Source organism: Canis aureus, chromosome 19 (assembly GCF_053574225.1).
Source record: "Canis aureus isolate CA01 chromosome 19, VMU_Caureus_v.1.0, whole genome shotgun sequence".
In the NCBI taxonomy this organism is placed as follows: Eukaryota; Metazoa; Chordata; class Mammalia; order Carnivora; family Canidae; genus Canis; species Canis aureus.
Genome location: NC_135629.1, coordinates 22713206 through 22738805, shown reverse-complemented (window position 1 = coordinate 22738805; position 25600 = coordinate 22713206). Strand labels below are relative to the sequence as shown.

At 38.3% G+C, this 25600-nt stretch overlaps 1 protein-coding gene across 1 annotated transcript; it reads right to left on the bottom strand.

Moving 5' to 3' along the window:
* Positions 1–6906: 6906 nt before the first annotated feature.
* MDFIC2 (MyoD family inhibitor domain containing 2) lies at positions 6907–16754 on the bottom strand. The gene is made up of 4 exons (XM_077860838.1): positions 16679–16754; positions 15571–15792; positions 7508–7700; positions 6907–7051 (listed from the first exon to the last, which is right to left on the bottom strand). Exons 1-4 carry the CDS (start codon positions 16752–16754, stop codon positions 6907–6909), a joined length of 636 nt encoding a protein of 211 aa, XP_077716964.1.
* Positions 16755–25600: the final 8846 nt, after the last annotated feature.

Sequence of the window (25600 nt, the reverse complement as noted above, 5' to 3'; positions counted from 1 at the left end):
TTCTTCCCTAATGAAAATAATGGCTTCATGACTCATATATGTGATAGACAGTAGGGAATATTTGAGTCTTAAAATAAGAAGAGTTTGAGAAAGGATTAATGATCCTTTTCTAATTTTTTTCCCATCCATCTCTTCCCTCCTGGTTTCTCTGTCACCGTCCTATTTCAGGCCTTCATCACCCCATGCCTTTCTGCAAATGCTCCTTTCTCCCATCCCTCCTTGCCTTACATTGTTGTGTGGCTGGGCTCCCTCGCACACCACTTTAATCATGGGATCCCCTGCCATTCACCAGTGGCTCTCCCTCTGCTCCTAGATAAAATCCAAACTAGTCTTCAAGGCCGTTCTGACATGGCTCTTGCCCCTTCTTTTCCTCCCCAACTATTCAGATCATACCCACCCTCTTTGTCTGGTTCCCGGACTAAGTCTTACCTGATGTTGGGCAGTCACTGAATTGGTCTCACTCTTGGCTTTCGTTGCACCTAGGGTTCCAGCATATGATACAAGTACTAGTGGTAGCATGGAGGTTGATTTTGTTGCTACACGGATACCTCTGTCCTCAGAATTATTTCTAACGCGTCGCTAGTACATTATTGTAAAAGTGTCACTTGTAGATCCAAACTATAAACAGCTCTTCTACAACATTAAGAACCCCCTTCCCACCTCACCTCCCAGCAGTATGTCCACAAACTCACCTCCGGAACAAGGTGGTTTCCTGCTACGCCCACTTTGGCAATTACCTGATTGTAACAGTGGTAGAGTTATGACACTGCCCCCCCTTTTGTCATCCTACCCCATTGGAGGGACTTGCACTGGTATTGCAAAGCTAGTCAGCAGTGATTTGAGATGTGAATGCAGCTTCTGAGGAACCTCAATTACAAATGATGAGTAGCTTAGCTACTGGGAAAATCTTGTTCGATATTCTTGTTTTATTTTTTAAAAAATTTACGGGAACTTGAAATTAAATAAGGAACCACAGGCAGAAAGTGCTGAAAGAGGAAACAAAGTGGATGTTGGAGAGGACTGAACCTAGTGAAAGCTCTGCATCCACACAATAAGTTGTGGCTTTGTAAATTCACTCTAAGTACATTTGAGAAACAATGAACCATAAAAGAGGTTACGATGACCTTGGTTTCTGCATAGCTTTTGAGATAAAAGGTCTAAGTATCAGAATGCATTTGGTTGACTGTAGTGTTGTTGACTGATTAAAAACCTTCATGCTCCTGGCACCCCTTGTGGAATGCTGATGAGGGCTGGTCTGGGTGCTGTGTGTAGGATGGATTCTTGAGGCAGAGATCAAAGTTGCTTGGCTAAAATGGAACACTAAAAGGTAAGCCTTCATAACTGTAGATGAATGGGGCAAAGCTACTGACATAAAGATTAAATTGCAATACATTGACTTTGCATTTATTACTTATTGGGGACATATCTTAAAAGCATTTTGAAGATGTTCCAAATTCTAATCATTGCACAGGATAACAATTTTTAAAACATTTACATCAGTGAATGGTTTTCTTTGAATCTAGTCATTATATTTTTCTGATTGATTTTGCTTTAGAAGTGAATACTTAAACTTTATCTTGGCTTGATCATTCTTCATATGTACAACTTTTAGGCACAGTGTTTGAAAGCTTGGGCTTTGGAGTAAGCAGACCTGAGTTTAAACATCGTGGCTATTGCTTATTTGGTGTGTGACCTCGGACAGGTTATTTAATTTCCTTAAGTCTCTATTTCCTCTAGGAAAATGGGATTAATAATAGAATCTATTTTAAGAGCTGCTTAGAGAACTGTGGTAATGTATATAAAGAACTTAATCAAATATTTTCTATTGGATATTTTTCTCATCTGTAAGATAAATAAGAATAATGTAGTAAAGGAAGCATATTCAGGTTCTCTGGCCAACCCCTAAATATACACTAAAAGTGCATGGTGAAGCTCATGTGTTAGTGGATGGTATTTCAATCCAAGTCCAGGAAATGCTCACTCACCCCTTTTCCCCACAGAGTTTTGACAGAGCAAGCAATATGAAAAGGAAAACAACTAGATAGGAAAAAAAATACTCTCTTATAGGTGTGCAAGCATCAATCAAGACACGTATTTCTGGTCAAGACTAAACAAGAATATGTGGTTTAGATATCAAGGTATAAGTAAGGACCACTGCATTCTACCCCTTGAATCCAGAGAGCCCTTGGCTGAGGTCCCTTTTCAGAAATGTGAAGCAGAGAGAATAAGATGAGGCCAGCTTAGTTGAAGGTCATAGTGTAAGCTTGGGGCAGAAGGGTAAATGAGTCTCCTTTGGAGCTGATCTTTAAGCCAAGCTCTCTGACCTAAATTATACCACATTATAAAATGGGGTCCGATGAATGTCCTGGCCTCTGACCAAAGAGATAAACAATTCCTCTCTGGGAGACAGGGAAGGAGCTAGAAGATCATTCCTTCTATAGCACCCTTTCAAAATGTGGAATCTTTTGAACTAGGGCTGTTAGACTTAGCAAATAGAAATATAGGACAACCAGCTAAATTTGAATTTCAGATAAGCGAGAAATCGTTTCTGTGGTAGAAGTGTGTCACATGCCATATTTGGGACGTGCTTGTACCAAAGCATTATTTGTTGTTTATCTGACATTTGGAGTTAACTGGGCATCCTCTGGGTTATCTGGCAGTTCTATTTCCAGCGATGTTTAACAGTCAGTTTGGTGATGGTTCATCGAGACTTGATAAGAAGGCTTTCAGAGCTCTTTCTTTGTTGTCGGAGGTGTCCTGTGTATTGTGGAATTGTTAGTACCATTTCTAGCTTCTACTCATTAGGTGCTAGTAGAATTGCCCCTGCTTCCATTGTGACAGCCAAATATGTCTCCAGACATTATCGAATGTCTCTTGGGGGGCAAACCCCTTAAGCAGTGAGAACCACAGCTTTAGAGATAATGGCAAAAGCAAGACTGTTAAGCATGTGAAGATGGTAGACCAGAAGGTGGCACTTACAGTTGCTCTTTGAACAACATGGGCTTGAACTGTGTGGGTCCACTCATATGTGGATTTTTTTTTTCAATAAATGCAGTGTAGTACTGTAAAAATACAGCACAGTACTATAAATGTATTTTTCTTTTCCTTATGATCGTCTTAGTAACATTTTCTCTTCTCTAGCTAACTTTATTATAAGAATAAGTACATCATCCATTTACAAAATATGTATTAATCAACTGTTTATGTTATCAGTAAGGCTTCCACAGTCAACAGTAAGCTATTGGTTATTAAGTTTTGGGGGGAATCAAAAGTTATATGAGGATTTTTGACTGGGCAGGGGGTCAGGGCCCCTGACCCTTGCATTGTTCAAGAGTCAACTACATATCCAAATAATGATGCAGATCCTTCTTCTGTCCTCATTCCTCACCCTCTCCCCGTATTTTGAGCCCCTTCCCAGAAATGTTAGGGACTATCCAGACCTATGTAGAGAAGCCCAACAACATAATTTTAGTCCCATGCTGATTATAATCACTAGACAATCATTCTGTATTGACTTTACTTCTCCACACAGCTCACATGAGGCTGTATATGGCAACCGTTTAGGTTTTAGCTCAGATATCTTCTTCAAAGAATGCCCAACAAACGATTAAACCAAGTGCTTAACATTTGATCATGGGTCATCAGTTTGTGTGGCTGAGCAAACTTACCATTTAATGGGCAAAACTTTTATAGTCAAACTACCTTACTTAAGTGTACTTATTATTTCTTAGCTCCATTTTGTAGAGGGAGAAATTGGGAGACATTGGATAATGAATTCTGTCTTTCAGACATTTCCACCTACACATTTATTTTTGAAAAACATGCTGATAGGCCTGATGTTTCCTGTTTGTAAAGTTCCCCTGCCTGAATGTTTTCTTACTTCCTTGGAAAAAACTGAAGCAACTTTTGCTTTATTAACTTTGTCCAGCATTGATAATTAATTTTGTAGGCCTATCAGCTTATGTAGTGGGAAAATTTCATCAGCAAGTTAAATGTAACTTTGTTTCTTCATTACTTTCCATATTCTGTAGGCTTTTAGAGAAGCAATGATTTTATAAAACTCCACTGAGCAAAGCAAAGACAATGTAACTATGTTGTTATGTTGCTGGGGGGAAAAAATCTCTGTTCTTGATTTTCTATAAATGTGGTGTTTTCAAATCTTTTTTTTTTTTTAATCTAATATGCTTTCTTAAATGGGAATACTCTGTTCTCTAAGAAGCCCGTTCTAAAGAATAACATTGTTTTTACCTGTAATCATAAGCCTTCATCATCATGAAAAAAAATCTGAGCCTTCTCAGATTCTGATACCTGTATTTAATCAATAACCACATTCCTTTTTCATCTGTCTTACCTCTACAAGTGCATTTTCCCAGCTGCGTATGTTTTATTGTAAGAATTCAATTGAAGGAGCCATTCATGTTTGCAAAAAGGATGATGTTTTATTATTGGTTATAAAGAAAAGAAATTTCGTACTTTGTATAACCAATCCTTTCTGTTATAGCACGGTGAATTCTGAAAGTGAGGAACAAGTTAACTAACCATGGAGAGACCACAGAAAAATCTTGTAGCATTCTGACCACATTATAAAATCAGACCTGGCAATTTTTATGTCTCTAATTGAAAAGCATTTGATTCATATTTGAAATGCATAATCTTGCATTATTTAAGGGTATGTAGGCTAGGAAGAAAGTGGTGATGGTCAAAATATTTAACAGTAATATGACATGGCCTAATCAATGACACCAGCTACCATCTTATTGGGACAGGGTTCCAGAGATCCTGCAGTGCCAGTTGTCTTTTAGTGACTGACCATGGGGAGGTAGGATGGGTGCTTAGAGAGGGGCCAGGGTGCCTGGGGGGCATAGAGGAAACATTCAGGAGGTACAAGGTAACAACTGTTTATGAGTCAGTCTGGTAGTATTTTAATATTTGAACCATTGGAACAGCTGTACCACTGTGTACCAGCTGGGCTCACAAGTGCAGAACCAACAAGTGGTGCGGCATAGTTAGAAAATTAGACCACCAGTTAGAGTTCTTAACACTTCCAGTAACTCACTGTGTGGTCTTGGATAAGTTGGGCCTCCATTTTCTCTTATGGAGAAGGAGAATATTGGATTGGAACAGTCCTATGTTCTCTTCCTGTTCTAAGAATCGACTTCTTTTCCTCACTAACGATCTGCAGGTTCTATGCATAGAGTATAGAGTTGTCCTCGAACTTCTGAAAAGTAGAGAGAAGGAAGGGTTTCCTAGACAGTGTAGGGCACTGTCATGCTCTGTGGTTTGTGGATAAGGTGATTGTCAAACAGGAACGAGGTCATATTGACCCTGGATGCACTGTGCTGTCAAGAGCAAGACAGGAACAGTTTGATATCTTTCTGTAGGCAGCTTAAACACAGTTTTTAAAGATTAATAGTTTTCAATGTTTGGAGGAATTTATTGCAGAGTAGAAAAATGTGCTAGTTTACTATAGAAACAAAACAAATGTTGCTTTTGCCTGAAATTACCTAAGGTGGCCAAAAGCAAATACTTTGGAATTTTTTTGTGGTTTGACTAGATTGTGTAAAGTTCCCTCTACTCTTTATTTCACTTTTGTGGTTTTTTTTTGTTATATATATAGATATATCTATATATCTATATATATATAGGGTGTTTTTTTAATATTCAATGGATATATTAAGGCATCTCCATGGGAATATATAAACACATGTTAATTTGTATTAATAATAGTATTAATGAGCAATACTATGCCTACTAAAAGGAAAGAATATTCTAAAAGAACTTCAACCTAGATGTGTTTTCCTCCAAAATGGTTTGTTTTAATTTGTTTGAGTTCAAAATCCCTTTCCAAGTTTGTACCACATCTTTAAAATATTTTTTTGTATGTATGAGGAGGTGCTCAGTGTAATTATGAATTACTTTAATTATCAGAAAGGAAAAAAAATAGGACTTCTGAAGCACATGCTTTATTAGGAAACTCGGTGCTGAGCAAGTACCTAGACATGTATTTTTTTTTTGGTTCCTATATAAGTGATAGTTTAGTAAAATGAACTGATTCTGTTGTAATATCCTATTGCTTATTGTACCTGACAAACAGAAATGAGGAAAATGAAGAATTGATTATCTAGGGTCATTTCTTGAAACTTGCATATAATTCCCATTTATGCTCATTGGAATAAAGAGAGTTTCTGTAACAAATTAAGAACATGCATAACCTGTTATGACATAGTCATAGACGTATAATAATATGGTCTAGAATTATAGTACTCTCTCGAAGTACATCATATTCAAAATTCACTGGAGATGTCTTAGAGACATCTGTTGTAATTACAGGAACATGGTTTCTAATTCATTTAATTCCCTTTCCTACCTAAACTGTACATATAAGTGAATTTTAAGAGACTGTATAAATAAATTTTTAATTACAAAATGATGTTATACAATACATTATTAATAATAACCAACAATGCATAATGTTTATGCATGAGTCCATTACAAAGACGAGCTAATGTATGTCAATTCTAAAAGAATGCACTAATTTGTCCTGAATTTGTGAATGAAGTTGGATCCATGATGCAAGCCAATGAATGCAATAACACAGAGTGGTTCAGCATGCTTTTTTACAGTCATGGAACACCTTGTACCTATGGCATTTAAGAGGTATTTAAGATTTGTTCATCACATGTGATCAAGATCTTATTTTTCAGCGAGCCATGCAGTTACGAAATTTGGAATAAGACCATAGAGTTGACGGTACTACTTTGCCAGACAGGTGCAGAACAAAATGGTCCATAGCATCCAAGAAACACGTACAGTCCTTACATTTCGGCACATAGAAATCGGTCTTACTGTCATGGAATTTCTGCATGGGGCCAAGGGGTCTGCTGGAATGTGGGTGACTTCATTGTGCTAGCGGTAACAGATTTCTGAAATCTCCATGGCCAGCTCCAGACACTCGCTGGTCTCGTGGCAAGATTCAAAAAGGCTGCAGTCCATGTCACAGTTGCAGTTGCGATCATTGCGAGAGTGGCTTTCATCCGAGGTGTGGTGATACCTGTGAGAGGGGCAGCATGTGTTGATACACACCGTTTCGCACGTATTGGGGAGCATCAGGAGACAGTCCCAAAACTGGCAAAACAGACAGGTGAGGATAAGGGAGGCACACTCCTCTGTTTAAAGAAGAAGAAGAAGAAGAAGAAGAAAAAATTAAGAGTGGAACAAATGGGGGCATCTCTGAAGGACAGGCAGGTGCGGCGTTGCGCTTGAGAACTTCAGAGCCAACTCCTAATTGTCCATATTAGGGGTAATGTAACACCATTATTCTCTCAAGCTTCCCCATCCCCGCACAGGACTCACTCTACTTAAGTAATTGCTTTATTAACTTCCTGAGCATTTCTATTGATTCCACATAATCTGGTTATTTAAAGTGCTGTCACTTTTCTAAACTCCTTTATTTACTTTGCCTGCAGAGGTGCTGGGAAGCCACACAATTAGCTACCCATCTGCAAACCTCGCAACTCTGAAAAATAGCAGGTCCTCCCCTGGTGGAGAAAGCTTTTGGGAGCAATCAGTGTTGGGGACAAAGAGTGACTGTACAAACTTCCGGCTTCTGTCAGGAGGCTTTGTCATTGGTGTGGCACGGATTCCCAGAAATCCGCCACTCCCATACTCAAATGCAAGCAAAAAGCACATTGCAAAAACTCCTACGAATGATTTTTAAATAATCATAGTTTTGATTTTAGTTATATTTTGTTTTTAATCCCTGTGTCCTTTGTCCTCCACTTAATGAGAAGCCTTGATTTTATATTCATGTTAAATGGAATACGTCATCATATGCCTAAAAGAGTAGGTCTTCTCAATCCCCTTTAAGAAAATTGGTTTAAAAATTTACTGCGCAGACTTGTGAAAATCTGCAAAGTATCTCTAAGGTATTGAAGGTAATTGGTAATTCTAGCCAAACAGCTGTGATGGGTTATAGATTATTGTATTTTTTTTGTTTCCATAAAGGGAATTAGTTAGAAGATGCAGCAGTTCTCTTGTTAAAATTATAACTTCTTTTTTTTCTTTTTAGTTAAAAAAGCCTCAAAAACATGTGAGCGTTTTATAAATGAGTAGGTAAGTGTTTACATGATACATCATCAAATTAATTAAAATCAGTATCCTAAAAATTGTTGATGGTTGAAAGTAACAATCTGGCATGAATTAGAGAAAAAAATTCCTCCTCCTGATGGGTTTATCAATCAATTAAAGTTAGATTTTCATAAGGATTTATTATTTCTTCAACAAGAATGTTATGTTAATAACTTTTAGTTTTCAGACTGAAGTTGGCTGAGACGGTACAAGCCTGCAGGAGAGATTTTGCTCCTGGAGTCATCTGCTAAAGGGTTCTGAGTATTCTTAGAGCCCTGTTCATTTACTTCCAACAATGTTTTCCAGACAGCTTTTTTACTTTTATTTGTTAATTTTTAAGAGGAGGGAGAACATAGAAACTTGCTCTAAAAGGGAACAAATATTTTCAAGATTTCTTTTAGAATCCTTATATAAAGGCCTAAAGTGAACTTGCATATAGGTAAACAAAAGTCTTCCTTCCTGCCTCTGTCCTGCCCTCCATCCCTGCCTCACACCCTTGTTTTTTTTTTTTTCTTCCCAGTAAGACAATCATAAAGAACCTCACTGTGACTTTTATGATGATTTTAATTGCCATATATTGTTGCAGGTGCTGTGGCCATTACTAAATATTTCTGGTATAGGCAGCACATCCTATAATACCTCTAGGGCGTATAAACTCATCTCTCTGCCAGACGGGGTGTATTTTTTTATTCACTTACGGCCAGCTTCTAGCATGAGGCCAACTCACCCATATAAATTACCACAAACCACCCACAAAAATTCAGGAGTTAGTTAGTAGAGTACCTAGACTCTATTTCATGTCTGTGTTTCTGAAGAGGGCATGTTGGTGGTCAAAGATATGGAGCATAAAACCTCATCAACTTTTATTAATGCCAAGAAGGCTACTCTAGCAGCCCCGGCAAAGAAGAAGTTCTCAGTAGAAAATATTCCAAGCAAATGCTCCATATGCCTCAGGCTGGAGGTGCAAGAGACTGACTTGGGCTATGATCATCGTATAAAAATGATCTCAGGGAATCGCATCCTTTGTGGATGTAGATGTGAGGCTGAAAGTTTGGTTTGTAGGCAAGTTAGGGTAGGAGCTGGTGACGTGGGGATACGAGCTGGTGTTTCCTATCAGAGTGTGAAACACCTATTTGTGAAATGGCCCTGTAATTTCCTGAGGGCATATAATCTTTTGGTTTAATTCTTCTTGCCAACGTTTTCTCAAGCTGGCAGATTCAGGAGGTCTCTGCTTCTGGTGTACACCATAGATTTTATTTATACACACACAAAAATGTTTGGCCTAATCCTTTGGCCAAACTGGCATTTGTTTTCTTCTACCTCTTTATTTTGTATTTGAGAATAAAGCTCTTTTTTTTTTTTTTTCTGTGTATAAGTCAGTCCTTTTTATTTGGTTATAAAAGACAGAGCCTCTTGCCCAAAAAAACATGGCAACATTGGTGAATTGAAAACAGATTTTTCCGAACTTTCAAGAGTGTTGAAAACTTTTCCTAAAAGGCATATTACATAATTCCACATGGGCAGGCAAAACTGTTTTGCATATGGCAATTTTTGTTTGCACAAAAGTAACAAAGCAGTTCAGAAGGGAAATTTGCAAGAGTTTGAGAAGAGAGTTGGGCTTCCCTTTCTCCCAAATGCGTGTGCTCTCTTTTCCTGAACAGTTTCTTGGGGCTTTCAGGTTCAATACACACAATATCCAAAGTCATAGCCCATGATTAGCACCCCTGCTCTCAGCCTAGCCAGGAAAGTATGTTATGTGTCCATCTGCCTATTTCATGTCTCTTTGGCAACGTCTTCAAGACATCTCCCACTTATCGAGGCCAAACTGCATTCAGATTTCCCTCTTTCCACATTCTACACAACTGTCCTACCTCTGGCTTTCTCTTGTGAATGGCTCCTGCACGATCGGATGAAATCAGCAGAAAACTGAGACTCATTCTTATCATTTCCCTTCTCCTGGTCATACCTCCATCCCCCATCCAGATCCTTGCTAAGCTCTGCTCATTCTGTCTCAAGTATGCGAGACAGCCTCTACCCACCTCTAGGGCCACCACCTTAGTTCCAGCCACTATCAGCCATTGTCAGGTCAACGGTGATAGCCTCCTATCACATAGCTTTTACAGGAGTCCCAGCTCAAATCATCAGCTCCTGTGATATTTTTCATTGTAGATGGGAAGAGCTCACTCTTCCATAGCCTTAGCTCCTCCTTGCCATAGCCTAGAAGCCTGTGTGATAGGTTCCTGCCTATTTCTCTGGCTTCGCATTCTTCTGTCTTTCTGGCTCACTGCACTCCAGCGACAATGGTTCAGTTTCAGATCCTGGGAGGCCTCAAGCTCACAGCCTTTGCCCATGCTCTTTGGCCTGTGTTCCATATCCCCCACCTCACAGCTTGACTAGATTCCTACGCAACCTCTGAGTCTTTAGCTTAAAACACCTTGCCTCTATAAATCCCATCCTTGCTGAAACTCTCGTAGCGGTCTACTTTTTCTTCCTGGTACTAACCATAGGATGATATGAAACTAATGAGTTTATTAATGAGTTTCTCCTCCTATTAGAACCTAGTTGTAAGAAAGCCATATCTGTTGTTCAGTGAATGAGTGAATAATTGAATGATGGGTGATAAATAAAGTGGTCCTCATATTTTAGATGAAAGGACTAAGGCTCAGGGATTGTCCCTGACTGTCCTGAATCTTTCAACTGTAAGGTGGTTGCGAGGGGGTGGGGGTAGGGGGTGGAGTTCAAATCTCAATCTTTCTGGATCTAAATAGTATTTCCTGAAATAGTACTATTGCTATTGACAAGGAAACTGTGGCTTATTTTTATTGACATGTCTGACAAGGAATTTTTTTTGACAAGGAAACCGTGGCTTAGGAAATTAAGAAGCACAGGAAATGGTGGAGCCATGATTTGACTCTAACTATCCCCTCCAGAGCTCTGAACCCTGCAGCTGGCCTGCCCTTCAAAAGGCTCACGCTTCTTCTGTCACAATCCGACACGGCGCAGTATGAGGCCAGCTCATGGAAAGCCTGCTGTCCTCTTTGCTCCCTGCTCTTACCCGGCTCCACTCTGTATTCCTAGACTGTCACTGTCTATTCCCCAGGTTCTGTTGAGTGGTTTCCTGCTAGGTTTAGCCAGTGGGAAACAGTGGTAGGAGATGGGAGAGTGGGAAGGAGGGAATGCCTCTCTCTGCTTTGAGTGGTATCTCAGGCAGTACTTGTATCTCCTCCTTGGTTTTACCTCTTTCTGAACATTCTTCGTCCTGTGGCTTTTGTTACTGCTACTTGCTAGTAGTCTGCCTAAGAATGGTTAGTTACTGGTGGCCCACAAGAGAAGGCCAGGACTAGTCACCTACCAGTGGCCTGGAGAGACCAAGGAAAGAGCCTTGTTGCTAAAGTCTGAGTGGCCTCCCTGTTCCCTTACTTGGCCTTTTACCTCTCCTAATATCTATGTAAGGAAGTCTCTGCATGGTGAAGTCCCTTTATTGACTCCCCACCCACCCCTCCCCCACTGTCATCCCGGCCTGGGCTGTAATCACTGTTCTCGGAGTGCCCATCTAGCTTTCCCTCTTCTTACCTTGTTAAATCTAGATCAGGGAAAGTTCAAGAGGGAGCCAAGGCCTGCAAGCCAAGCAGCCAAAAATGCTATTTGACTGTGAGCAAGAAGCCATGACAAAAATCCTCTTAGGGTTGTTTCATTTCCTCTTTACACCCCTAGGGTAAGGCATTGAGACTGTAATGTGCTAAGTGATACCCTAATGATACTGAAGGATTAACGCAGCCTCCAAAGGTGCTAAATAGACAGCTGGGGATTGGCTAATTAAGAGGGAGAATCTGTCTCATTAGAAAGGGTCATGTTTAATGATAGTGGAAAGGTAACAACCCAAGAAGCTTCCACCAGTGTACCTGAGGTCAGCTTCACAGTCACGGTCTCTGCATTTGCCCTCCCAGCTTTCGATCATGTCACCACCATGCCTGGGATTAAGAGAGGGGAGGGACAGAGGTGGATTTAGCTGTCCACTGGAGTTCTTACAGCTTTCCTCAGCTCCAGAAACACCACCAGTGAGTTTGGGCATCACTCTCCAAAATAGCAAGAACATGGGTTCCTTCAGAAGGGGCCCCAGATAAACAACCATCTCCCCTCCCTTCCCCACAAAGTAATAAAAGAAAAGGTAAATCAACCTGGCTCAAACCCAGTGTTCTAATATGTTACTGGTTAATGTGCTATCCCAGCAGATTCAGTGTGATCGTGGGATTCGTGACACCGTGACCTGACTAATTGCTCCAAGTTTTTGGTCAAAAAGTCTAAAAATTGGTTCCCACTCCTCTAACATTAAGTTCTTTTTCTTTTTTTTTTTTTTTTAAGTCTGTAATGTAGAATAGGAATAAATAAAGTGCGACTGAATGCCTTTCTCTAGCGGGGGTATCATCCTTGATGTTATCAATTTTAATAGCTACTTAAATATGTCAAAATCTATTTAAGTTCAGACAAGCACAACTAACGTTCAAGTCAGTTCTTTAGAATGAGGATGACTGGATTTGGGTGATACTTAGTAAATTTGTGCTTATGTTTTTTTCTGAGCAAATGAACTGAAATAATTATAAAATTGAAACATTTTATAAGGTGACACTACTGCATTTAATTGTATGAAATTTACAGTGTAGAAAATGTAATCATTTTATTCAGTAGTCCATGGTGTAATTAAGACTATTCTTTTGAGGTATCTTGTATTTATGATTTTCTTCTTCCACCTGGATGAGACGTCTCAAATTCAAAATTATACATCAATTAGGTATAGTCTCAGGATTCTTTTTAAGGAGTCTGTTTTCGAGTCTTGTGCGTAGCCTTGATTTTATTACCCACAGGGATGCCTCTGCAATCAGAATGTAGAAACAGAAGCAGAGACACAGATAGTGCTCTGGACTTTTTCCATTTTATTCAGGAAAGGGACCACACAGGATGAGCCACAATTTAATAATAAAGTAATGTTGCAGCACATAGTGTGTGATGTGCAGTAAAGATCCTTTTAAATTCCCATCAGAGCACACACCATGAACTGTGCTAATGGATGTAACACATTTTACAAAATCTGCATGTGTGAGGCTTTTCCATTCTGTTTTAAGTGGGGCAATGTATATAAATAATAGATATTAGCAATTAAGCATCCATTCCTATGCACTCATTTATACATTTGAAAATAAATTAACCACAAACTACATGAAAGTGGATGCAATCTTCTCTTTTCCCTTCTGTTTCCCCTGCTGTTCCTGAAAGATATTTCTGTATTTATCTCAGTACGAACAATGACCCCAGCTTTCAATTTCTGCATCCTTAAATTAATTACTATAAAAATTCTCTGACTTAACTCTTGATATGCTTGATGTTTGCTGTTTAAGATAATGAGAGCTTCTTAACCACATTTGTGGGCCTGAGTTTGGATGTTTCGCTCTCTCTCTTATCCAGGTACCAAAACTCTTACCTCAATGGGGAGATCTTTCACCATGTGGAAGAGGAACGGTGGGGCTATTACCTGTGTTGTCAATCTAAAATCATAATTTTCTGGGTTGTACCGGCCTCTCACTAGGGCTTAAGGAAAACAGTCTAATTCAACTGTCCTTGTGAATCTCCTTTGCTCTTTTGAGAAAAGATAAGTGGTGCTTTTCCTGCATGAGACTCCTGGGTATCAGTTGCCATTTTAATGGAGTGGTTATTTGGCCCTTTCCTGAGAATACAAGGGTTCAGGTGTCATGTTGGCTGCACCTGCCCTTCTCATTCTCCCAGAATCCCTGATAGGACAAATCAGAGTGGTTCTGGAGGGCATTGTGTTGTACTGCATGGATATGTGACAGTGACAATTCCTAATTCTGGGATCATTACAACCAAGATCCATGACAGGCATCCCTGATACAATCTGATGGAATGCTCTAGTGCTTTCTAGTGTCACAGAGAGCTCTCCTGTATTTCCTGTTTCCTTGATTGGCATCAAACTCTAGCAAAGCCAGAAACCTGGGCATCATCTTGAATTTGAGGTTCTAACCTGGCAGTCCACTGGCCAAAGTTGGTCCCAAGCTGCGTATCGTTGGGAGTGTATGGAGCTTCATAAAAGAAATAGAAGTATTGCCAACACCTAAACAATTTGGAGATTTCCCATGACACTCTGGAGCTGGCAACTCTGAGCCTCCATCTCCTACTGGCAACAGTTAGCTGGAGCTGAGTAGAGGCAGTGCTCTTCACCTTGCCACAGTCCTCACCAATCCCTCTTGTTCACTGTCAGTTTACCTCATTACTCACATTATCTCCTGGCACTGGCACCTGTATGCAATTATGCCTGTAGCTTCCAGTCTAAAGCACCCATGACAGTGTTTGCACGAGATCATATATAACACATGTTGGAAATTTTCCCCCTTGCCTTCTAAAACCATAACCATAATGAAAGCAAAAATCAAATATCTATTATGTTCTAGGTTCTGTATAGAATCCTTTATGTATGTTATTTCATTTATTCAAAACACCCTAGCTCCATTATATAATGGAAAGACTGAGATTTGGAGATGGTAAAAAACTTATCCAGGTTTATATGGTTAATAAATTTCAGAGCCAGGAATTAAACTGATGTGACTCCAAAGCTCCTGTTACACAAAGTCCATTTGTTTATTTTTTTCTTCTTTTCAAAAAGTAAATATTAATTTAAATACAGACCAGAAACTATACCCTATTGTCTTTTCTTTGAGAAACTACAAGCTTTCTTTAAATGCAAATGCAGATATGGAACACTACAAAATTCTTGAATGGTTTGTGTCTCCGGTAAAGTTCTTACAAAGTCAACCTGAGTAAAATTACATATGTCTTGGTGTGGAGTCCATGACTTTGAACTTGACTGGGATGACCATTTAGCACCAAATCAATTTGATATTGGCTTTGCAAAAGGAATGTGCCTTTTATAGTCATATACAAGGGTAGTTTGGTGTAGGTTGGTACTGATCAGATTGCCCAGGAGGTGATAATCACCTACAGGAACCAACCCTGGTTGCATCTTGATATTTTTCACAGTCCACATTTACACATTTCCTGCATTTGAATACCATTCTACTCTGCCTTCTTCTCTTCTCAGCCTAGAGTCATGGGCTGAAATAGTCTCAGATTTTAGAAAAGTTTGTCGTTTTTCTTTATCCACTTCATAGCTCCATAGCAAGAATGATTATACCTCACTCCAGCTATTTAAAACACTTTGCCTCTGATTTCCAGCTTTGAGAGCAAACAATCTGCCAAGCACCTCATAATTGCAGAGTGACCTTGACATGTGTCATTCACCAGGGTTTTCAAATCGAAGTCTTCCTGTTTAATATTCATAAAGGCTCTTTTTTTCTAACAGCATATGTGATGATTTTACAAGGGCTGGGGGTTGGGAAGCTTTATTTAGAGATGGGTTGATTCTGAGAAACATACCATCAGTGTCTCTCTGATGAACTGAAGTATCAGTTTGGAGGTAGGAACATTTCGTTTGGCATTCTTCAAGGGAGGACAGTGATGTGCTGGATTCTGACAGTTTTTTCTCACTGGGGGTTTCCTTGGCTGGTCCATCTGTGATATTGAATTCGGATACTGAATTTATAATGATAGCGTTAATGGGTTTCTCGTCTGCATGCTTTTCATTTGTGACTTGCGTATCTAGATGAAAAAAAAAGAAAACACATACACAAACCCAGTATAGTTGACATGACCTAGTGATCTCAAAATGGACATTTGCAAAAGTTTCACTCCCTAGACTTTTGTGAGAAAAAGGTCTTATCTAAGAGAATGAAACATCATTGAACGTGATCATTTTGAATAAAAATATAAGAATAGAAAAGTGCGATAATTATAAAATTTTATATACGTTACAAGTTTCTCTATCACACTAATTTGTAACAGTATTTCTACTGTGGGTTTTTTTTTTTAAGTGATGGGTGGAGAAAATCAAAGAATTCATTCAATTGGATCAACGAAATCTCACAGTTTGTTGTCAGCTTATGGTCAAAGTGTTGCTCAATATGTACGTAGTCTCAATCAGATTGTTTTATTGCTTTTGTTTCTACAAACCTCAGTTTCTTCCTCTGTATAAGAAAAATGATTATAAATGAACCGTCTATAAGCTCATACATCTTTCTCCCTCAGAGACTCTTGGTTGCCATCCTTTCTCCTGCCTTGGTATTTGTTAGGCTCCTATGCAGGTGACTGTCTATATGGCTTTTGGGGCTGTGCTTTTTGGAATATATTTTATTTCCATATAACCACCTGGAAGGGAACCTCTAGCAAAGTCTTTGACCATTAACTGAGATTCTGGTTTGGCGAGGCATAGAAAAGACCAAGAAGGCCTAAGTGCCTCATGTATTTTAAGAGCTCCCATATTCATCCATCCATCCATCCATCCATCCATCCATCCATTCATTCCCACATAATCATTGTGGGTCTGTTATATAAGGTACACTGGCTGGGTACAGAGAAGACAGTGGCACCTGAGGCAGGCATGGTCCCCAGATTCTGCAATGACTTAGCAAAGAAGTAGCTAACTCACAATATTGAGGTGTGTAGGACAGAGCAACATTCCATGAAACCACATTAGAGTCTGGGTCATCACCAGTCTGGGTCATCACCAGTCTGGGTCATAACTTATCTATTCCCATCACACAATCCTATGATCAAGAAAACAGTTAACAGAAGGTACTCTCAAACATGAAGACCAGAGATTCCTAGGGACACCATAAGTCCTAAACAAGCAGTAACCCTGGTCATTTGGCAGCCCTACTGGGGGATAGTGAAGATGAATTCTGGAGACTTGCCTTCTTGTTGCCATTCCAATGCCTGGTTGATCCAGTAATGTTCACTGAGCGACTGGAATAAACAATAGAACTCAAGACCTGTTTTTTTTTTTTTTTTCCATGCTTACACAGCTCAGTGCAAGAAGTACATTCTTACCAACATCCATTTTTATCACCTTTTCAAAAGTTACATCTTTGTTTTTGGCGGATGGAAATCTCTACTGGGTCCTGCCTCATGGGGCAGTGGTTCCCAGACTTCTCTAAAGAGTAAAATAACCTGGGACATCTTTTAAAACTTTGGAATTTGTTCAAGCTTAGGCAACCCCTCCTACCCCTCAGCAGATTAGGTCACGGCCCCTGGGGGATTTCTGAAGCTCTCTACATGAAGCTCCGAAGGCTCCTGACTGGCATGGGAGCTGTCAGTCTGACACACACAATTGTCTTGTTTCTTTCTCAGCCTCCAGACAGCCTTGGCTTTCAACAAAGTTTGCTTTTTATTCCCTACCCCTTATGTTGCTGGCTTTAAATGGTTGTGGCTTGATTCACTCTAAATTGAACCAGTGGAAATTGGGGTTCATGAAAACATCTATCATTAATAGCAATTAATGTAACAGTGGATAGATGGAATTAGCTCAACCAACTGGGAAACCTTTAGACTTCCTCTAACCCCAGAGAGATTCACCAAATTCATGTTGTAATGATGATGACAGAAAAATAATACCTTATTTTTCTGGGGTATCGAAGTGTCTGGCAATCTGCTAATATTACAAACAGCCTCAAATTATGCCTTAGAACACTTGGAGCAGTATTGAGATTTGGAGACAGAGAATTCTTTGTCATGGGGAGATCGTAGGATGTTTGACAGCGCCCCTGTCCTTTACCTACTAGATGCCAGTAGCATGCATTTTCCTAGGTTGTGACCAACAGCACTATGGGGCAAAGTCACCTAGGTGGAAGTCCAAACCACTGCTTTATACGCACACCTGCATACGCCCTCGCATACCCTTTATGTCAAGTGGCATAGTACCACGTAGGTACCTTATTTACCTGAAGCATCACAAAGACTCCAGGAGGTAGATACCATCAGCCTCTCTGAGGGGAATGTATGCATCGGTTTCCCGTTTATAGATGAAGGAGTGTAACCAAAGTTTAGATAGTTTATTTAGATAAGTTGCCTCAGTATTCCTCATTAGCAAGTAACAGAGCTAGAATTTGAATCCAGGCTTGGTGTGTTCCAAGAGCTCTGCTCTCATCCTTGTCTCCGTAGTATTATCTCTGACTTGTTCTGAGCTTTTTATCTCTGCTTCCTAGCTGCTGAGACCGCACCTCAGCAACCCCTCTGAACCCTAAATCCCATGATGTGTCACCTACCCCAAATCCAGCCTCGCAGATTACTTCGCTTTAGTCTCTGCAAAGCAGGACCACCTTCTTGCACACTCAGGGAATCCTGCGTCTTCAGTTACAGCTGCTTCATACTGTACACTAAAGAGCAGCTCAGAGCCGGTAGAGAACGAAACCTTGATGAGTATAGAGATTGCAGCAGCTATTTACTTACGGAATTAATTAACAATCAGTTCAAATTATCACACGTAGTCAGGCTGCATGTAATTTAAATTGCTTTTGCACAAAGTAATTCAGTAACAAAAAAAAATGTTGGATAGAGGTTACTAGAATATAAGAACATGCGGAGAATACTGTATACAGCCAAGTGGTATATGATTCTCTTTTTAATTTTGCGACAATTTTAAGTATAGCATTTTGAGTCTAAGTGGTGTGCTACATTAAGCAACCATTTGGAGCCACTGGGATTGTACTGAGAGAATGTTGTGGAGAAGTTAAACTGCCATTCATAAAGTTATTTTAATTCTATATCTCTGTTTATATTTTTATTTTTTTTTTCATTCCCCAGTGGGAATTATCTGTTGCTCATTAGAAAATCATCTGACATACACACGTTTCCGACCCAGGTCTGTTCGACCCAGAATTCTGACATCTGAAATGAGTCACAATTTTTGGGTGAGCATTACTGACATCTTCCATCTTTTATAGGTGGGAAGCTAACAATAAATTTCCCCGGATTCCTCTTTCACGGTGTTATTTGACATTGTATCCAAAGTATTATAAAGTAGCATAGGCTAAAAGGAGAAACATATAAAAAGTGGTATCACATCTCCTGCAGAGAAAACGATTTTGGAATTAAATAAGGAACTCGTGAAACTATATTTGGGACGTTATACATAGTTCTTGACATTAACTCAGAGAAAATAATTTTTTAACAGAAAAAAAAACACCAAAATTAGGACAAAAATTAGAAGCTCAACTCTATTTCTTAGGGAAAAAAATTAAAGTGTATCTCAAGTCAGTGAAATAGAAAATTCATGTTTGGGCTAGAAGTAATTGCAGAACCAATAGGCATAAACTTAAGTAACAGAAAAGACAGACAGTTAATTAATTTTTTATTACCATTGAGCAAATGTTATTAATTTAATTCAATTAACATTTATTGAGTGCCCACATGCAATAGATGAATCAATATGACAGGAGCTATTAATTTATTTACTTTAAGTTATTGAGGAAACATTTTAATGATTTTCATTTTTGCTCACTAAATGTGACTTTATACTTTTTGCATCCTTGCATTCTCTGTTTGAATGCATATATATGCATTCCAATTGTGTATAAGTAGCACCTCTTCTTCCCTGGCTCCTCTGATTCTATTCTTGTTTCCCTCTCTGCTCCCTTCCCTTCCCCCATCCCCTTCCTTACCCTTCCCTTCCACTCTCTCAGTTTAACTCCCTGACCTGCCTGTCTCTGTTATTGCTTTTTTTTCTTATTCTACTTCCTTCAATATATTTATTCCTTTATTTCTATCTTTGTCCTCTTAGTTCCTTTCTTTGTACCCTACCCTTCAAGGTCATATTTGTCCATGCTCACAATTTAATTATTTTCTTGGAGAAGCTGGCTCCCAGAACTCTGTGTGGTTCATCAGCCAGCTGGGCCCCATTTATTGAGTGTATAACTATGTGTCTGGCCCTGTACTGGTTGCCGGGAGATTCAAAGGAGAAGAGCAAATAGTCTCAGTCCTCAAGAGGTCCACAGTCCTCATGAATTGTAGTCACACAGTTGTAACTGATGATTGGATATTTTATTTGAGTTATCAGCTAATCTTTACAATTAGTGTATCTCTTTCTACTAACGCCCTATTCTTCTCCCCAAACTGGGTAATTCTGGATATCCCTGGAGAACCCACAATTCAATTTCTTCTCATGGTAGTGTCATTTTTAACAATTTCCCAGGGCTTCAAAGTGCCCCATCCTTCCATCCAAATATTTACCAGTTCTTATTTACTTTTCCTTTTAAATGTCTTACAAGTGACTCTCTGATTTTTCATTCCCATCTCTACCACTCAAGATGAATCCTCTCTGTTCTTAAATCTGTACTATTTCTGTCACCACTGATCTCACCTATGTGACAACCCTCCCCAAGACATCTTTTACACTATCATCGAAATGATGTTTTGAGCAATATTCTCATCATATTACTCAAGAAAACAAAACAAAACACACACACATCACTCATACACCAAATGTTAATAGTCCTTTAATACCAGAATATTTTCCCATTCTCTTGTTCTGAATTAATCTATACATTCTATTGCCAATAGAAAAAAGGTAGCTTATTGTTAAGTTTTTCTTGTAAGTGGTAAACTCCAGAAGCCTATGCGAATGTTGTCAGATTAGCATTTAATACAGGGTGATTTTAATTTTAATTCTGGACCGAAATGTTTAAAGTGAGTGTGTATTTCAAACGTACGGGCCATTTCTAAAGCTATCATGATACATTATATATTTTCCCTTGGATTTAAACTATATTCTAGCTTAGAATTTAATACTGTAATTATCTGGGATTGAAATCAGATTGAAGCAGACAGGTGACATTTCAAGGTATAAACTACTGAACCATCAACAAATAATTATGGTTAGTAAATGTAGTTAATTGAAGAAACACCAAAGAAAAGAGAAAAAGCATGTTTTCCTTTGTATGGAAAGTTTATAAAGTTCACACAGAAGTCAGAAATGAATTTTGTTATTACTAGAACATATAGGCTGTATTCTCCATAGTGTGGTAGGTAAGAACACAGAATTGAAGGGCATTCGACATGATGGAACTTGCTGAAAATTATTAGAAAGAGCTAGAATCACAGTTTCTAGGGATGTGAGTACTGTTATTCTTATCCTGAGTGAAATTTTGGGAACTGATACTTATGACTAGAGACAGAACAAAATCAGGAAGAAGAGGATTTCTCAGTATTGACAAATGCATATAAAAGATGATTGTTATTTAAGCTGTATTTAAAAAACAACACGTTTTCCTTTTTGGAAGCTGAGTAAGGGGATAGTTTGTTCAGACCAGGGGATGAAAATATTCCAGCCTTTTTAAATGAATGGAAGTAAGTTATCCATGGCATGTTTCATTGTGATCTCCTATTAGACTAAACAACAACAACAACAACAACAACAACAAAAACCAACAATAACCACTTTGGGTTCATTAAATCTCTTTTTCTGGAGGGGAGTAGAATAAATGAGGTAAAGATATTGGACACTTTTTTTCTGTAATTTTCAAATGCCAGCTTTGGTGAGAAGATGTCCTTTAAAGACTTTCAAGTTAAAGCAGTCATTTTATATATGATTGTTTTGTCTTCAGTGGTGCTTCTACTAAAACCCTGCCTCAAAAAATGTTAGATGAAATGTTTTATCAAGGGCCATGACAAGGGGACACTTTAAGCCTTTTCAATCAGCATTAGTAAATCTTTTTTTTTTTTTTTTAAAGAGAGAAAAAGCAAAAGAATATTATTTGTCCTGACATAATAGCAGTGAGTGTTCAAGGTGAAAAGGATTAGAGAGAGGGGAAGAGAACCGAGAGAATAAGGTTGAATGCGGCCCACTTGCCGAGCTTCCTCCACACCTGCAAAGCATCTTCAACCAATTGGGACTAAAGTGGGGTTTTTGGCCTAACGCTTCTAGAACATTATCTGTTTTCTATTCCCCTGTAGTACACTTGGCATCTGTAGACAGACATAGGCTAAGTGATATACTTTTATAGCCAGATCCTAAGCCTGTAAAAAGGAAAAATTCTGTCCTAGGAGGTGGTTGGATCTTCTTCAGACATGAGAACAGTTTGCGATTATGAGTCTCCAATTCATTTGTATGCAGTTACCTTCAGTTTAATGTTTGTATAAAGTGTCTCAAGAAATAAAGATTATGTTATCTCAGGAAAAAACAAATTGGTTAGCAGTTTTTATAGCTTGATGCACTTGGATTAGTAATAGGTTTAGAGCTTTAAAAAACTCAGTGAAGCCAATCAGGCTATAAACTCATGCCTAATTGTTATTACATATACAGTCGCTTTTTTATTGTCAGTATTTAAATATAAATGTTAAAAATTAAGCTATAATTATTCAAAATATTCTCTATTATGTTAAAACTATCACAATTTATTCATCCCAACGAAGCGAATGCCACTTAAAGTCTCCTTGCATTATCTCATTTGAGGCTCACAACAGTTTTACAAAGTATTATTATCACTATTATATGAATGAGGAAATGGATAGAAGGTCAGAGATTTTAGTGGTTTGCCCAAGATTACCCTGCTGGTAAGGGGCAGAGCTAGTACTTGCACTTAATGTCTTGTAATTCCTGTGACAGTCAAACTTTACATTTGTAAATCGCTTTATGAAACCAGGCGCTCTGATAGGAGATCAAGATACTTTTGTGAAGTACAACTCCTGGGTCCCTTCTGACGTTTCTCTGTCCAGGTTAATTGGCCTCATTAGTAGTTGATTAGGGAGGCTCTTAGTGTGTGTGCTCAAAACCAGAACTCCAACAAATGACTGATCTTCTATACCCCTCAGAGCTCAAAGTGAGTCATCTTCTATGTGAAGCTTCCTGCAATGCCTCCCACTCCAAATGAAATTACTTCTTCCCATTGGGAGTCCTCAGAGGTCTGGGTTGATAGCCTACTTTTTTTTTTTTGTATTGTAGTTGATTGTGGATGTATTTCTCTTCCCTTTCCTGTTGTGAGCTCCTTGAGGAAATGCATGCTCCATTCATTTCTGACTTACCAGCACCTAGCACAGTGTCTGGCAGAAAGCAAGTGTTAAATAAATTTCAGATGACTGATGAACTGACTGACAGATTGAATGTGGGGTGTCTCAGTTCTTAGTTGACAATTGACTCATTTTCCCTGGGACAGGTTTTCCATCGGCCTTCCTCCCCCACTCTTGATATGCCAGTTAATCCTGAAGCAAGTCTAAAAATTCTCTTTTGTGCTAAGACACATATTAATTTTTATTTTTATTTGAAGGCAACATTTGCATTTATATCTGTAAAACTGTGAAGAATGTAAAAAGGCACAAAGGAAATAAAAGCCCCTATAATTCTACCATTATTAACACATTATTGTATTTGTTTCACAAAAAAGACAATGGAAATATTTGGTGTCTATATATCTCTATATATGTCATCCCTGGAATATGTGTATATTATATATATTAAAATTAGAAGAGAAACAATATAAATATATAATATAAATATAACATTTATATATTGTTTCTATTAAATAAATATATATTGTTTCTCTTCTAATTTTAATATATACTCATATAATACATATATCATATGTATACTACTTCCAAGATGTGTCACTCACTCTTTTAGGAACTTTGCTGTATTAACTGATTTAATACTCCCAGCAACTTTATAGTAGGTACTACTGGTGTCATCCCCATTTTTTGGATGCAGACACTTAAGTCCAGGGATATGAAGTAACTTACTCAAGGTCACACAAATAGTAAGGGATGAAGCTGCAATTTTAACTTAGCTATTTGGTTCCAAGTCCATGCTTCTAAATAAGATGTTATATTGTCCTCTAGATAGAAATTTAAAAAGAAAAATGAGACAGGATTTTATTGAATACATTACATAGATTACCATTATATCTTGAGCATTTCTTTATAACCTAAAAAATACATAAAATATCCTCAGATCTCAGCTCAAATATCATTTCCTGGAGAGGCCTTCTCTTATACTAAGTCTAAAGTGATATTTCTCAATGGGGGCAAATGTTGGCAATGGCTGGACATGTTTTATTGTCATGACTGGGGTTAGTGCATTTGGTAGGGTGAGTAGCCCAGGGGATGGTGCTAAACATCCTTCAAGGCACAAGAATGCCTTCCTTCTCTTTCATCCTGCCCAAATAAAATGTAAAGACTATGGTTTCAAATGTCAGTAGTGATGAGGCTGAGAAATCCACATATAGGGTGGTCCCAGGCTCTTGCCCTCAGCCAATTCTATGTCTCATTGTCCTCATAGTGCTTTCTAGTATTCTGAAAATGTTTAATTTATCTGTTTGTTGATTCACTTATGAAGTTTAAGTCTCTTCTACCCTTGCTAAAACATCACCTTTATCAGAGCTTTATCTATATTAATTAATTGCTATATCCTTGAAGAGGACTTGGATATGTGGTACTTAGTATAGTTGGTACTTAGAACTTTGACTTTCTTTGACTTAGAAGTCAAAGAATATATAGTATTTCTTGCATGATGTATCATAAGTTATTTAACAATTTCATCATTCAATAAAAACATAGATTATTTTCTATTTTTGCTACTTGAAATAGTCTTAAACATTATTTTCATGATTCTTTTTGTATATCTATTTGTTTATATTGGTTGAGTTCATAGAGTGACTTATTGCATTAATGGCCTGATATCTAAAGCTCAGAATATAATGTACTAATTATTGCTTTCCAGCAAGATCATGTCAATTTATACTTACATCAACAGTGATTGGAAGAAGTTTGTTGTTCTCAGGCCAATTCTAGGTTCTACCAATGAAATAACTTATTTTTTCAGTTTGAAAAGAGCTTTGAGTCAAGTCTCCAAATTTTCTACATCGGAAAAGATAGTCTTTCATTATCATGAGAGGTAAAAGGTTTTTTTTTGTTTTGTTTTTTGTTTTGTTTTGTTTTTTTTTTTCTCATATTCATTGCCTTTCTGAGGAATCTTTGTTCCATGACTAGATTCATGGGTAGTTCTGACATCTCTTGCATTATATGGATTAGATAGGTAAAGACACTCATTTAATTTTTGTAGATCAATAAAATTTTGGTGAATGAAACATGTTCATTGGATGACTGACAATTGAATTTGGTTTATTTAGCTGGTTCTTGCCTCTGTGTCACAGGGGCTCTTTGGTAACATCTCATTTGGCAAACTTTGGAAGAAGCACCCTGTTTACTTCTAGGCCTTCATCAATTAGTATCCATCCATGATACACCTGGATAAATGTAGAATAGAGACTCTGAATAGAGGCCAGAAGTCAAGCCACACTGGAAGGAAGGGCAAGAAATAACCAGGAGAAGCAAACATCTTGCTTATTCAGAACTCCTTTTGCCCATAGCGTCTGCCCAATGTATTATGGAATCTAGGAATCTAATTGAGGAGTTAAGATTTATGTTCCTGGTGGAACTACCTGGTAGAAATTAACCCTGTGGTCTCCAAAGTGGCATATATATACCTAGAGGAATTACAAAACTATCCAATGGAGTTAGAGCATCTATTTAATTGACTTTAAAAAATCCTGATATAATAGCTATTTTGCATATTTTATAATGT